This window comes from Copidosoma floridanum, unplaced genomic scaffold, assembly GCF_036245765.1.
Source record: "Copidosoma floridanum isolate Cflo_tuat_1 unplaced genomic scaffold, Cflo_Japanese_pri ptg000021l, whole genome shotgun sequence".
NCBI lineage: Eukaryota > Metazoa > Arthropoda > Insecta > Hymenoptera > Encyrtidae > Copidosoma > Copidosoma floridanum.
In genome coordinates, this window is record NW_028321898.1 from 29,206,319 (window position 1) to 29,222,040 (window position 15,722).

Here is a 15,722-nt window from a genome sequence, read left to right on the forward strand (position 1 = left end):
GCGATCGCGAGTTTTGGTGCGCTAGTTGCTCGTCGATAGCCAGATCAAGAGAGTTTAAGGGAGAGAGAGAGAGATAGTTGGTGCTGCAGCCGTTGCTGTACGCGGGTCTCGGAGAATGGACTCATCGCGCGCCAAGGTAAGCCTCGACAGGGTGCACGTATATATACGTGCCGTCTTGTGCTTGAGCTTTGCTTCGTACATACATGTACACTGGCTAATACGTGCCTCTCTGGCGTGCGCGTGTATGTATGGGTGTAGTATCGCATTGCGGGGGTTTGAGATCTCGAGACTCCCGAGGCACGCGACTTTTTCTTTCTTTTCTTTTCTTTTTTTTTCACATCAATCGAAAAGATTCGTCCATCCCTCGTTCAATCCATTTTGGGACACCCTGGTCTTTCCTTGATTTAACCCTGGGATAACGCTAAAGTGGCCTTTTTTCAGTTACGCAATGATACTTTTCGATTACTTGTCGTTTCAATTGTTATTACACCGTGCTTGTACCTGCCAAGTAAAATTGAGTTTAATTTAATTGTGTAGAATAGGTGGCTTTGGTACGACCGTGTATGAAATTGCTTTTCGGAAGCGAAAAAACAAGTAGTAACTTCCATCACAAAAATAACACGTATGAAAGGGCTTTTACGCTTTTAGGGGATGATATTAATTTTATTAAGTGATACACGTTACGGTAGTGATTCGTCGATTTGGTGGACGCAAACCGAGTGAATATCCTTAAATTGATTGTACATAGGAATACCATGTTATTCAAGGCAATTCATTGCTAATGAATAGGTACATCTTGGGCGTGAAATTATCTTTATTTCTGTTTTGTTCGTCATTGCGATGAAGTTGAATTTACGTCAAATTATAACGACTTAATAATATTTGAGGTGGCTTTCAGTAGCCGAAATATCTACTGTAAAAAAAGCTGGGAAAATGTATTATTTTTCAATGATTCGTTTTAATCGTAGTGACGATTGGTTCTCTATTACTCGTTGGAGGATTGAAAATTACACTTTTTTTATGCTCGCAGAAGCGCGTGAAAAATCTTTTACGTGTCACGCGAATGAATACAGAAATGCGCTACGCACGCGATCTACGGCATTTTTTTATTTCCAGTTTTTTTTTTTTTTCCTAGATGTGTACTGAATGCCAATTGAATTTTTTTTTACCATCTGATAAAAATTAAGTTTTTCTTCAACAACTTATTACGCCTGTGTATTATGTCATGTACAGATAAATATTTTTCTCAACATTTAAAAAAAAAAAAAAAATTATTTTCGACATTTAGAATAATATACATAAAAATATGATCTTTGATTAATTTTAACATCAATATTTTGATTCTGCTGTCAATTATATAACTCGTTTGAAAGAAGGACACAAAACTTTCGCCTACTTACACAAGATCCGGGGGAAATCATAGGACTCAAGTCTTTTTACGTAACGTACGTATAGATACGCATTAAATGCACACTGCATTTTTTACCTCTCGTGTTGCCACAAAGTGAAAAATACGATTTGTCTCTCTAGAGGAAAAAAAAAGGTGCGAAATCAAAGAACTTTGTTACGTGTTTGTTACGTGTTAAAGTTTCGTACGATCAATCAAAGATTATTCTTAATGTATTTGAAAAGGGTTGACGAGTCAATGTAAATATTGACTCACACAAGTGATAAATTAATGTTCACAGTAACGAAAAAAAAAAAAAAAAAAAAAAAAAAAAGAAAAAAAGTCCTCGATTCATCGCAAAAGCAAGGAGCAATGGCGGTGGACATCCTGGACGAGGACCACCTGGCGGTGAGCGCGATAGTGACGGTGGGCATGCAGCTGATATTCTTCTCGATCGCCGCTACCTTCCAGATGGACAAATTGACGGATTTCGCCGGTGGGGTCAACTTCATGATCCTCGCGCTGCTCACCTTCTTCCTCGGGCAGGTCGGTAAGGTGAGTCGAAGGCATTCCGCCATCCTACCGGCACCAGCAGATATTCATAGCTCTGCAGGATATTATCGATTCTTGTATTGTATACTTATTGCATACATATAATATCTTGTACAATCTTTATATTATTACGTGTGTGTGTGTATATATATATATTTATATATATGTTTTCGTCTCGTTCGTGTGTATAACTCGAAAGTTTTTAGTTTTTGTTTCTCTCGACGAGACGAGGATTTTTTTAATTAGACACATAGACGTAAATGACTCTCGTTTCCTTCTTTCTGATAATACATATATTATATACTGACGCTCTTGTGCACATACGTATACCTATACATATATATTTGTAGCTTTATATACACTATCTCTACCTATATAGACTAACTATACTTTCGTTAGAGCTAATCTTGACTGTTTACAATGATAGTAATTTTTTTTTTTTTTTTTTTTTTCCACAAATAATTATAGTTTTAGAAGAGAGAGAGAGAAAGAGACTTGCAATGTAGAGAACACATTTATGTATTTGTATAGACATAGCCTTATTGTGCCAATGTGGTACTTTAGTGCATCCACTCGTTCATGACAAGCGCGACGTATGCGTTGTATATATACTCTTTGGCGTGCCATTATTACAACATGGTCAAATGGGCACTTTCGTAAAAAATTAAAACTTTTGTTTTTATTAAAATTCAGTTAATTTTTTTTATCCATTATTTCGATGCACAACAACTTAGTCCCCGAGACGGTTTTTTGTCTTTTAAAATATAACATTTGTTTTTTCGTGTCTACGATATTGAAGAAAAATTTTTTTTTCACATTTGACACAGTAATCAAACTGAATAATAATTACCATTGGTGAAATCTAATATTTGGAATCGGCTCAATGCTCCTGCTGTGCACTGCAAAATTTATTCTCGCCCAGCCATCGGTTTTATGAACCAAACAAACAACACCAATTATTCTGGAAACGCGCAATCGATACAGCATCGGAACACCCGCATAACCGGAAAGCCCAGATATATAAAAAAAAAAAAAATTTGTACGTGAAATAAAAATAGAAATTGAAAAAAAAAAAAAAAAAAAAAAAAATTGGGATACGTGCGATTTGTCAGACGCGAGAACGATTTTTGGACGCGCGCATTATGAATTTATGGAGTCGACTTTTTGTCGGCAGTGCCAATACAAGGAAAACGGGCCGACAGCCAGCATCTAGCACATTTATTTTATTTTTTTCTTCTCTATATTCCTCCGCACCTCACACACACGCATACGTTTCGAACTTGTCTATTATATGGCATTGGTGCACATCCGTTTATATATACAAAATGTTGATGAATTAATAATTATTGATATTGTAGTTGAATATATTATTGGCAGAAGTAGAAGGACCAACCATATAGCTATCCATCTATATACGACACTGTATGATTTTTCTTTAGTTTTTCGTAAAGACACGCTCACACAATATGTAAGTAGATGAGAGTTGACTTAGTAGACTCATTATTTAAAAAATGTGTAATTTTTTTTTTTTTTTTTTCTTTTAAAACGTTCAAAAAATCTTTTTCAAAAAGTAATGGAAAATGTATGCTATGACTACAGAGCTATCGAAGTAGCGATTGATTCTCGGGACTGGACGCGACAAAAAATTATGGCTTTTTTTTTTTTTTTGTTGTCGCGCAGTCGAATTGTGCTTTTTTGTATTGTCAAGGCCAGCTTCCGCAAAAGAATATTTACAATCTGCCTGAGAAATTAGCATGAAATTTAAATTTGTTCCGAAGATTTTTGTTGTTGCGTTACTCGCCATTGCTTGTCGACGACCAAAAGAGCAAAATCACATTCCGATCTTTACAATTACATTTTGCTTTTTTATGATTTGGATAAATTTCATACCCTTTGTCGAAAAAAAAAGCTCAATTGTTTAATTTCAGTCGCGTTGCCATTTGTGCTAATACCATGGCGATACATTTTCACCGTTACTGTAGTTTCAATCGTATTTTCTTTTTTTCACGATTGCACATGCATTTGTTTATCCTGCATATGCGAGTCGCTTGCTTATCACGTAATTGAAGGTTTTTCATTTTCTTTTCAAAAAAACACCACTCATAAAGTAACCAAATGAAAAATCTTCGATTAAGTGATTGCTTCTCGTGCGTGAGCTTTACCGCATCCACTTGCACTGTTGATTGATACCACCTTAATTTTCCTCATGTGGAATGCAAGATTTACCGATATCTCTGATTTTATCATTTATGTACACGTAATCGCTATTTCTTGCCTTGCATCCGTATAAAAAACAAGTACTGCCAATCGATGTGTTTCAATAATTAGCTTATACAGAAATATATATTTGTGAATACAAGACCTCGAAACTTTGGAGACCATGGCTTAGAAAAAAAAAAAAAGCTCAAATATCATTGTTTTTCAATACTGTAATTTATTTTACCCTTCAACTCAATTTGCGTTCACATTTAATATTTAATATACGTATAACGAAAAGCTCTTTAAAATTGAATTATCAATGCGTTTGACAATAGATTTGTTAATCGTGACTTTTCAGCTTTATTTTTCGACCGAGTACTAGATTCGAAGTTTGTGAAAAACACGGCACCTCTGAATTGGTACAGTTTTACGTTTCAAATGTGACTCATATAGAGTATCCTACAATTTGCACTTTACTTGGCTCCCTAGTCTGAAACACAAGATTACAGATACCAAAGTTTGAGGTCTTATCGTTCCTAAAAATATTTCCGTGAACTCAAGAGGATAAAAAATATAAGAATCCCCAACGCCCAGCTGCACACTGCCAAAGTAAATTTCCCTTCCGCAATGTTTTACCATCTACATGATCCTGTCGAATCGCTGAAGGAAAAAAAAAAAAAAAAAAAAAAAAAAAAACCCTACATCACGCAAAGTTAAAATCAATTCGACCGCAGCGATACTCTGCAGCGTCTGATACCGACTATCATTCAATAGGCGAATGCCCGTAGATGGAATTGCCAATATACTCACCTCTATGTATTATATATTAAAAACATTGTATATCGTTAAACTGTGCTATTGAAAAAAAAAAAAAAAAAAAAAATCAAAAGATGATCATCGAGAAGATAAAACTAAAACGCACCCCCTCCCCTATATCCTTGCCCCCCCCCGTCTCGGCGATTTTCCAGACGTACGACAGCCGCCAACTCATGGTGACGATATTCGTCTGCCTGTGGGGTTTCCGGCTCTCCTCGTACCTCCTCTACCGCATCTACCAAATCGGCAGGGACAAGCGCTTCGACGATCGCCGGAGCAACGTCATACGCTTCGCCGTTTTCTGGTCCTTCCAGGTATATGCACGCACATTCGATCGAATCAACAAAATATAAACCCCATAAAAATCGATAATCCGATGGCAGGCCGTGTGGGTGTACGTGGTGAGTTTGCCGGTGATCATCATAAATTCGCCCCGCAACAAGATACCCCCGTCGCCGAAAACTATGACGAACCTCGACAGCGCCGGCACGGCTCTGTTCATCGTCGGCCTACTAGCCGAGACCTACGCGGACCTGCAAAAGTTCGCCTTCAAGGCCGATCCCGTCAACGACGGCAAATGGTGCGACGACGGTAAGATCCCTCATTCTCTTTACCAATACATGCATCATCCCTTGACAATCGTGCATATAATAAGTACACAACGCGTGGAGGTCGAAGAGATCGGTTGTACCGATATACCGAACCCACTCGTATATATATATTTATATACACGCGTCTCGTAATTCGGTTCGCGGGCTGTAGCTTTTATTATTTTTATTTTCTTACCCTCCTTGTGCTCTTGTTCGCTCGCACCGTTGTTGGCACACTGCCCATGGAAATGGGGGCGGGGGGGAAACACGTGTCGAATCGACCCATCGGAATCGGCTACTTACGCAACTGTTGTTGGTACCCATGAAAAAAAAAAAAAAAAAAAAAAAAAAAAAAAAAAAAAAAAAAAAAAAAAACAGGTCTCTGGAGCTTCTCGAGGCATCCAAACTACTTTGGCGAGATCGTCGTCTGGTGGGGCATATTCGTCATCTCGTTGAACGTGATCGAAGGCTGGGAATGGATAGTCATAGCGTCCCCGATATTCACCACCATCATCATACTCTTCCTCTCGGGCATGCCACTGCTCGAAAAGGCTTCGGACGAGAGATACAGGCAGTGAGTATACATAGCACGTACACTTCGTGTGTATTTATATATTTTAGAAAAGAAAAAATAAATCAACCAATTTGTTGGTTGCAGTATCGCCGAGTATCGGCAGTACAAGCAATCGACGTCACCCCTGATACCGATACCACCGGGCATTTACTCGGAGGTGCCGTGGTTCCTCAAGTTCCTGCTCTGCTGCGAGTACCCGCTGTACAACTCCCTGGACCCGAAGCCCCGCGCTGCCGTTACCGAGTCAACGTCGATAAGCCTCGCCGCGTCCACGTAGCTATAAGCGTGCGTCGGCTTCCGTTCTGGCTCCGTGGTCATTGTGACGGAGTTCCGGGAACCGGCGTACGTTAAACCGACCGAGTGCGACTCTGATACCCAGGGTGTCTTTTTCTTCGACACCATTGTTTATTACCTCTTTCGTGATTTCGTTCCCGCTAATCCCAACGATACCGATCCCGAGGCCGGTAGCGCCGAGGTGCACCTCGGTCTCGAGGGTTGTTGAGGTTTTTTTCTTTTTTTTTTTTTTTTCCTCTCCTGAGACAAGCTCACCTATATACTGTATTTTACGTTGATGGATGTGCAAACTTCTGAACATTGGAATACAAATACAAAAGGTGAATCGTTTGAGAAGAAGAATAAAACAACGTTGGTTTGCTTTCTTTGTATACTTATTGGCTTATTGGTTCTTTTTTTTTTTTTTTTTTTTTTTTTTTAGTAGAAAATAAATGAAGAAAAATCCGTAAGAGGAGTTGAAACAAGAATGAGGTCAGTCTTCGATTCTACGTATGTGTAGTTTTCTGGGCGTACACCTATATGTAATAAATACCTAAAATTTTAATAATCGCATAAGTGATACGATTGCACAACGTCATTTTTTAGATGATCTCGCCAACACAGGTTCACTACAAAAAAAAATAAAAAAATAAATAAATAAATGAAAAATAATCCGTACATGACTATGGTCAATTACTCCGCATAGAATTACTTTCGACTCGATAGTATCGATTGTTTCAAAGTACATCTCACATTCGAGTAAATAAAAACGTATCGGAGGGTATAAAACCCATACTCACTAGAACTAAGGGAAACTATTTTTTCGCACCGCATTTCACGTCCATTGCAACATTGTATTTTGTAAATCAAACAAACTCCCGTTACTAAATAATTAACTATCTACAACACATAGTATTTATATACGAATAATAACTCGTGCACAAGATGTCATGTGTACCTATATACCTATGTAATGTTGCAAGAGTTATTGGGTTATAAACTACAACTAAAATTCCTGGACAGCAACATTTTCCTACATTGCTTATAGTAATATACATGTATGATAAATGAGAGTAACGAGCTAGTTTTTCAAAAGTGCCAGTCTCTGTGTACTTACTTCATTATTTTAAAACGAAGGCAGAAGGTCAAGCGTTTGTTGCATTCGATGGGATGGATTTCGTGGAAATTTTTTTCTTCTTCTTTTTATCGAGTGAACGGTAAATACGAAAAGGTTTAAAAACTCCATTGCATTTAGGGTGTAAAAAGTTAGATGCCAAATGATATTGCCTACATTTCCTATCTTTAGTGTATTTCCTTTGAAAATTCGAACTACCATATAAGAAAACAGAAGATAGACTTACGACCTTTGAGGGTAACAAAACATTTTTTCAACGTTCCGCGGATTAAATTACCATTAAAAAAAAAAAAAAAAAAAAAAATCACTCGTACACCAAGTTTGTTTGACTAAATTTATCAAAAAATATTACTGGCAATTTATCCCCGAAGAAAAAAGTGTGATTACAACATGCCTAATGTTGATTCATCTTCGTCAACGCGAATCCTTTAAAGAACTAAAATATATCATACAAAATTAAATAAACATTTTTTTTCGGTCTGTCAGACAAGTACTTTGTTGGAAAAAATGAAACGGAAAAAAAGTTAGATTCAGCAGCCGTACCTACAAATACTAATTCCCGACAATTCCGGATTAAATAATAGAAAAATAAATATAATTATACCAATGACAAATAGTTCGCAAAATACTCAAATTCACAAATAAAAAAAAAAGAAGTTTGCGTTAGGAAGAGTATATACATGACCAGGATGTGATCGTACGTACCGAGCCAGAGACTAGGATAAATAAATTAAGAAACAAGTTGGCAAATCATCGTACTTTATGAGGTAAAAGAAAAGGAAATGAAAAAAAAAAAAAAAAAAAAAAAATGAACATTTCGATCCTTCTCGCTCTGTTATCTTTATTTCTCGACAAACACGCTCATTCCTTAGTTTGGGCACTAAATAAATGGTGGTAAAACTAATCATGTACAATAGGCGCTCAATTCGTTGATTATTTTCGCGATACCCCAAAGACGTGTATCGAGAAAAATCTACTCGCTAGACTAACGAGCTCCAGATGCGTACATAAAATTTATTCGAAAATCTGCGGTGAAAAAAACAAAAAAAAAACAAAACAAATCAAAGTTTCAACGACACAACCACACTGTCTTCTAATTGGATGGATAATTTTCGATCCTCTCCCCCGACTGCGATTTAAATATCATTAGTTAAAGAAGCAATAGTACCTACAAATGATGTTGTTTCTATTGCTTTAAATTATATCGTAACAATACAGATTATTGGTCGAAAGCTTCTTAGTGCCAACAAATTTCGTAAAGCAATTAATTAAGTTGATGCTATGTTGTACGTATAAGGTAATGATTATGTGCATCAAACTCTTGTCGAATCAAAATTAGTTGTAATAATAATAATAATAATAATAATAATAATAATAATAATACAACAATACGAATAGAGAGTAAGAATGTCGCGATTATTGGTTGCGAACAAATATAAAATCATAGTATCTTCCTCAGTGGACATTGATGGTGAAGAAAAAGAAATCGAGTGTGGTCATACTCATCGTGTGCACAAAATAAGAAAATAAAAAAAATAATCCATCGCGCGTCTTGATGTTCTCTCTGTCTGTCTCGTTGTAAATAGAGAAATAAAACCCTCTACGATTTACTATATAAATTAGTACGTACGATGTAATGTGTATAAATAAAGCACGAAAAAGTACTTGTGCGGATGGCTTTGGGAATAATTTCTTGGCGAGATATATTTTCTAGTCAATGATGATGATGGCGATGATGATACAAAAAGTGACCACAGATGTTCCACGGCGATGATGCAGAATTTCACGATGTACCTGTTAACACTTTTATGTCGTTTGTACAATTAAACATATATTGTAATAAATCACTGTGACGCATGTGCTACTATTGACTCTTTTTCGGATACAATTTTTTTTTTTTTTTTTTTCCACCATCGAAAAAAGAGCTCGAATTTTTACGTGCATTTTCAGTGTCGCAGTGATGCATAAAAAAAAAATAAAATATACAAGCGCACCGATTGTTAATGGTCGAGTCCTCTACGGTTTTGCAGGCTGTATTCGCAGACATGAAAGTTAATCGTAAGGGCGATTGAGCGCTCGCTTTGAGTAACGAAGATAACTCATCACTTGAAATAATTCGTCCACGTATAAAAGTAAGCATGTATAAATATATATATATATATACGTATTCCTCGACATGATGAGTACTCATTTCGTTTTTTTTTAATTTCACATGTTTTGGGAGTGATGTATGTGTAAGTGTGGGTGTGAAACATGAAAGTATAATACGTCGAGAAATTTACTTATTCGAGTGTGGTTCGTTTAATTTTTCATTATTTTGTGATTCGAAGATTGTTTTTTTTTTTTTTTTTTTTTCGTAAAATGATGAAAAACAACGTGCCCTTGCATGATACTTTGTATGATAGCGCGCATGTGTGGGCAAGGCAAAGCAAAAGGAGACCCAAGTTTAATCAGTGGCCTTTACAAGCGAGTATTGTTTCTACCGAGAATTAAAATTTAATAAAATGTACAGTATATGTATACCACGATCGAAAGAGATTTTGATGGTACATGTAGAGGTTACCGAATTTAAGAGTAATTAACGCGCAATATTGTATTTCGTTTATTTTTTCATTTGTTTGCGGTGGGAAATTGAATTTCCAAATCATTTTTTTTTCATGTTAATTACAAATTCCTCGTTGTGATATCGTTGATGATTACATTGTGCGTTGATACGTACTTTTACAACAACAGCAAAGCTTCCAGAGTATTAAATGATTTAACACATATGATATTCCACAATATATATTGTAATTCGAAAAAAATATCATTACATTAGACTAGATACTATGGTACCTACGTATATTATGTATCAGTATTAGCTACGATTTTCATTACGTATAATATACACAACACCGACATTATGAGAAAGTTTTTCCAAACTTTCCATGTCTCATTTTCTATAAGAGAACCAAAAATATTTATTACTTACCAATGAGTCATTCAATGAATAGTAATAGAATTACATTGAAATGAAATATCTTAGTTTAGAAACGTAATGAAGCTTACGAGTAGTCGAATTAATTTTTTTTCGGAAAAATAAAACTTTCAAACTAGTACATCTGTAAAATAAAAATATGAAGCTTAATTAGTTCGGTTGATTGTGAGAAATAGAAAAACCCTTGGAAACTCATTGAAACATCTTTTTTTTTTTTTAACGTAGCAATGGCTAAAATTACACATATCTCATATCGTAAGTAGCGAATTTTACGAACCGATAGGAATTCAAGGAAGGAAGGGTTTGAAAATTCAAATATCAATAAAATCTTCGCAATAGTATCCACTGGGTGATTTTTGGATCGACGATATAATTTACATATTGCTATCGTAATTTTCTCCTTGTATGAGTTTTAAAAAATTACCACAAATAACTTGATTTTATATATATGTTTTTTTCAATTTCACGAGTTTCTCGTGTCAAAACGTTTGTAAGATTTGTATGAAAACTACATGAAAATAAAGATAAAAATAAAATTGCACTACTCCATAAAATAACGTAGGAATCACATTGAGGCGCTAAAATTAATATTATTAATTATCAACTAGTAATAATAAACAGTAAAACACACGAGGAAGATAAAAATCAAAGCTAAGCAGGTGACGCAGCCAATGATCCTTTAATTCAGTTCGATTGAAGCAATGCAGTCAACGAATGCAAAAATAAATAAATAGAAAAAAAAAAAAAAAAAAATTTAACCAAGGCTTCTGCCGATTTTTTGAAAAACAAAATGTGTCGCTTTCCACGAGCAGAGAACAATGGGAAGGAAAACTATTTTTTTGTAAACGAGAGCAAACGGGAGGACTAACGCCACGATGATTTTCGAGGGCTTGTTTTTAGCGCTTTTGTCGAGAGCACCGAGCCGAAGATAAACTCATGCAGTATTTTTGTTACTCCGATGATATGTAATACTTACTCGTCTTACACGTATGTACATGATATTATACATGATAATAGTTGTAACGAGGAAGGTTTTGAGCGCAAGTTTTTGGAGCTGATGATTTTTTAAGGGAAAAGCCGAATGTATAGTGTCGCGCAAGTGAAATAATAATAATACATGCAACAATTGTATTTCTATACATTCGAAGGAAAAGAAAAAAAAAAAGAAATTAATACATTACTGTACATATACACATGTATTTAAGAGAATTTTGAGGGTAGGAGGTGGTCAACATAATTTGTAAATATACATTATTACGATATAAAATAATATACTAATCACCATAATATGCGATCATGAAATTTTTAAATGAAAATTATACAATTGTGTTGAATTTTGTTTTTTAACTAAGCCCATTGAAAAAAAAAAAAAAAAAAAAAAAAAAACCGTCAGATCCAAAAATTACTTTGTTAAAAGATTAAATAGAACCGATTTCATGCCAAAGAGGAAAACGTAAAAAGCTCGACTTCAAGTAAAAAATTATAATAAGCTGTAAGCAAAAAATTCTTCTGTAACTCAAATTGTAAGTAACCTAATATACTATCAAAGTTAATATCGTCTCAATTTTTCATTAATCTTTGCTCTGTTCCTTTCCATCACCAATTTAAGTTTGCATCGAAATTTAAAATTCGCGCCACTTTATTGTGCCGCTTCTGCACACGCCGTCTGCAAAGTCTGCACGTGTATATTATACACACACACCGCTTCCCCCCGTGTGTTTACACTCAAGTATTTACATTTTATCGTACGTATAATTACAAAACTATTTAATAAAGCTCATTGTAGTGATCTAAAAAATCAAGTGATTTGTATTTCTGAAAGTGTAAGTGTATGTTACAGTTCAAGAAAACCATTGATCTGGTGTTTCTCGAATTGTAAGGTTATGTTTCTCTACATGGTGGATACGAATAAATAAATAAATTTCTTTCAGTTTCTAAACCAGCGATGGCAAAGGTTAAAAACAAAAGGAAAAACTTGGCTGACACTTATGCCCAAAGACGTAAGGAACGCCAATTAGTGAAAAAAACGATTTCGCCTTTTGAGGTGCATGCCTTCAAAGATAAAAAGCAGGTTCTGGGTCGAAAATTGAAAAATGAAAAAGGCCTCCCGGGCATATCCAGAGCAAAAGGTATTGAGAGACGTAAAAACACACTTCTCGTAGAGTACAAGGTCAGGGACAAGGATAACTTGTTCCTGGACAGAAGAATCGGAGAGAGGAATGCTGGCATGACAGAAGAGGACAAAGCAATGGCTAGATTCACTCATGAAAGAATAAAGGCTCAGAAGAAGAACATATACAACCTGAATGATGAGGAAATGTTGACTCACAGAGGCCAGGCTTTGATTGATATTGAGAAGTATGATGACCCTAAGAGTGACGAGGAAAGTGATGAAGAAAAGTCAGGAAATTTGGGCAAAAAGTTTGTAGAAGAGGCGCATTTTGGTGGTGGCATGTTATCCAAGCCAAAATCTGAAATGTCCAGAAACGATATAATAAGTCAGCTGATTGCTGAGTCCAAGATGCGCAAGGCTGAGAGACAGATGACCAAAGAAAAGACTTTGCAATTGACAGAAAAGTTGGATTCAGAGTGGAAAGATTTAATGCCGCTGCTCGCGTCCTCTAAAGCATCTAAAAATGATGTTGAAGAAGAAAAAATTGATGACTACGACCGAGCACTGAGGGAAATGAAGTTTGAAGCCAGAGGAAATCCTACAGATAAGCTTAAGTCAGAGGAACAAATTGCCCAAGAAGAAGAAAGTAAGCTAGAAAAGCTCACAGCTGAAAGAATAGCTAGGATGAAGGGATTTTCAGATGAGGATGACTTTAAGAAAAAGCATCGATCAGCTGATGATTTAGATGATTTTAAAATCGAGACCATTGAAGAGAATTCAGATGATGAGGAAAAAGAGGATGTTCAAGGAATCTTAAAAAATGGTAAACTTAATGAAGATAAAGAAAATAGTGAAAACGATGATGATGGAGATGAAAAAGGTTCAAATACTCAAAGTGATGGTGATGCAGAAGATGGTGATGAAGAAGGAGGTGATGACGAGGAAGGTGATGATGAATCAGATGGTGAGGAGGAAGAGGGATCTGGAAATGAATCAGACGACAATTTATCCGATTTGAAAGCTTCTGAATCAGAATCAGATGAAGAAAGAGATGAAGTTAAATACAAAGGAAACTACGAAAAAGAGGAAAAAAAGCGTGAAAAAAAAGAAGCCCATGTGCCGAAAAATAAGGTTACTGAAAAAAGTTCTGAAATTGTAGAGAATGAAACTAATGCACGTGATGATGTTTTTCCATGTGAGGAAGTGAAAACTCTGTTAAAAAATGAATATAGCGAATCTAGTGTAGACATACAAAAAAGGAAAGCAAAATTGGAAAAAGCACGCAAAGAGTTGCCCTACACCTTCAAAGCACCAGAAACTTATGAAGAATTGTTGGATTTGTTAAAAAATAGAGATTCAACGCAGCAATCTGTTATAGTTGAAAGAATTATAAAATGCAATAATTTCAAATTATCCAACGAAAACAGAGAGAAAATGTTGAAATTGTTTAAATTTTTACTTCAGCATTTAGATAATTGTGCAACTGCAAAAAGTTTACCAAAACGTCTAGAACTTTTTAATATTTTTGATAGATTGTGTCCACAGCTGTATGACTTGAGAGATGCCAATATTGAAGAAACTAAAACGTGCTTGCGAGACATTCTAAAGTTAAAACATGAACAGTTTGAAAAAAGGATCAAGTACTATCCTGGATTAGATACTGTAATAAAATATTTTAGAAACGGCATGAAAAATTATTGATTTCAAAATAATTATATTTTCATTTCAGCTCATGCTTTTTAAGTTGGTGTCTATTTTGTATCCAACGTCGGATTTCAGACATCCAATTGTTACACCATGTTTGGTTTTTATGTCACAAATTTTACTGAGATGTAAAGTTCGAAAAAAAAGTGACATTACCAAAGGTATATTTGTATGTACACTCATCTTGGAAGTAAGTTAACTTATTAAATACTTAATTGAACAGTTATTAAAACACCTATTGAATATCGAAAATGTATAAATAAACATAATGGATCAAGTTAAAAAAAAAAATATTTATCTTTTTTTTCAGTATACTGTACTAACTAAAAGATGGTCTCCAGAAGTTGTCAACTTTCTTCGTGGTGTTATCTACATTTCGTTGCCAAAACCTTTCTCGAAACACCTCAAAGTCATCCCACCATTCAAACAAGTTGGGGATTTTAGCAACTTATTAGTGCTAGAAGAGAGTCATAAAAAAACTGACTTTGACCCAGATAATTCAAAGATGAACATAAAGGATCTTACAGAAGAAGAAATGGACGATGATTTTAGAATTAGAACATTCTTTACAGCTATCAATTTATTGTGTGAGTTTGTTGCACAGTGTAGCGAACTTGACGCTGTTTATACAATTTTTGAGCCCATATTAGATTTGCTAACTTGCGGTTCTGCGAAATATTACCCAAAAAAAGTTAGGAAAAAGATCAAATTCTTAGTTAGTGAAATTGAAAAGTTGAAAGAGAAAAAATTGGAGTATCTTCAGTTTAACAAAAAGAAACCTAAAGCCCTTAGGATGATAGAACCACAAATAGAGAAAGTGTGAGTATGATTTCTAACGTGATTAAACAAAATAATTTGAAATACAATAAATTTGCGTCATCCTTATGAAAATTTTTTTTTTCTTTTAAAGGTACGACGGTAAGAAGCGCGCAAATTTGACAGGACAACAGTTGGAGCGACGAAAGTTATTAACAAAATTGAAAAATGAGAGGAAGAGCGCGATGCGTGAAATTCGCCGTGACAGCGCTTTCCTCGCCAAGGTGAAGCTGAAGGAGCAGATCTCCGCCGACGAGGAGCGCAAGCGCAAGGTCAAGGAAATCTTCGGCGAAGCTGCGATGCAGCAGCATGAACTCAAGATGATTAAAAAACAAAAATTGAAATGACGATGCTGTTAAAGATTGGTCGATCATTGTTTATTTTTACGATCGTGTAATATTCGTGTTAGTACCAAGTTACGAGAGTTGTATATTAATTACATAGGCAGGTTTTCAAATAAAACATATATTATTTGATAATATTTCGATTGTGTTACTCATCAAAAAGCTATTTAACATTTGATTGAAACAACGATCGAGTTTCGTAAAATGTGAAGCTTCAGAAAAATCTTGCTCTCCTTAATTCT

At 35.3% G+C, this 15,722-nt stretch overlaps 2 protein-coding genes across 5 annotated transcripts; both read left to right on the forward strand.

Annotated features, from left to right (window-relative positions):
- On the forward strand, nucleotides 1-6,636 carry LOC106636456 (uncharacterized). 3 transcript variants are annotated; one of them, XM_089594149.1, is made up of 6 exons: nucleotides 1-136; nucleotides 1,689-1,942; nucleotides 5,107-5,268; nucleotides 5,338-5,545; nucleotides 5,923-6,118; nucleotides 6,203-6,636. In XM_089594149.1, exons 2-6 carry the CDS (start codon nucleotides 1,760-1,762, stop codon nucleotides 6,393-6,395), a joined length of 942 nt encoding a protein of 313 aa, XP_089450275.1. In that variant the 5' UTR covers nucleotides 1-136; nucleotides 1,689-1,759; the 3' UTR covers nucleotides 6,396-6,636. The 3 variants fall into 3 exon arrangements, with proteins under 3 accessions (XP_089450275.1, XP_014204373.2, XP_014204446.2); XM_014348887.2 differs by lacking the exon at nucleotides 1-136 and having other exon boundaries at nucleotides 1,606-1,942; XM_014348960.2 differs by lacking the exon at nucleotides 1-136 and having other exon boundaries at nucleotides 1,606-1,933.
- A 5,564-nt stretch (nucleotides 6,637-12,200) lies between these two features.
- l(3)07882 (Nucleolar protein 14 homolog l(3)07882) lies at nucleotides 12,201-15,615 on the forward strand. Of its 2 annotated transcripts, none has more exons than XM_089594663.1 (5): nucleotides 12,201-12,248; nucleotides 12,435-14,278; nucleotides 14,346-14,510; nucleotides 14,631-15,139; nucleotides 15,231-15,615. In XM_089594663.1, the coding sequence occupies exons 2-5, from the start codon at nucleotides 12,449-12,451 to the stop codon at nucleotides 15,481-15,483; spliced, it is 2,757 nt and encodes a 918-aa protein (XP_089450789.1). In that variant the 5' UTR covers nucleotides 12,201-12,248; nucleotides 12,435-12,448; the 3' UTR covers nucleotides 15,484-15,615. The 2 variants fall into 2 exon arrangements, with proteins under 2 accessions (XP_089450789.1, XP_023248077.2); XM_023392309.2 differs by lacking the exon at nucleotides 12,201-12,248 and adding an exon at nucleotides 12,258-12,326.
- The last annotated feature ends 107 nt before the right edge of the window (nucleotides 15,616-15,722 follow it).

Excerpts from the sequence above, each read along its gene's own strand:
- LOC106636456 (XM_014348887.2), top strand. The coding sequence starts at position 1,679 with ATGTTCACAGTAACGAAAAAAAAAAAAAAAAAAAAAAAAAAAAGAAAA. Across the intron at positions 5,269-5,337 it reads CCGTTTTCTGGTCCTTCCAG|GCCGTGTGGGTGTACGTGGT; the intron begins GTATATGCACGC and ends ATCCGATGGCAG. Across the intron at positions 5,546-5,922 it reads CGGCAAATGGTGCGACGACG|GTCTCTGGAGCTTCTCGAGG; the intron begins GTAAGATCCCTC and ends AAAAAAAAACAG.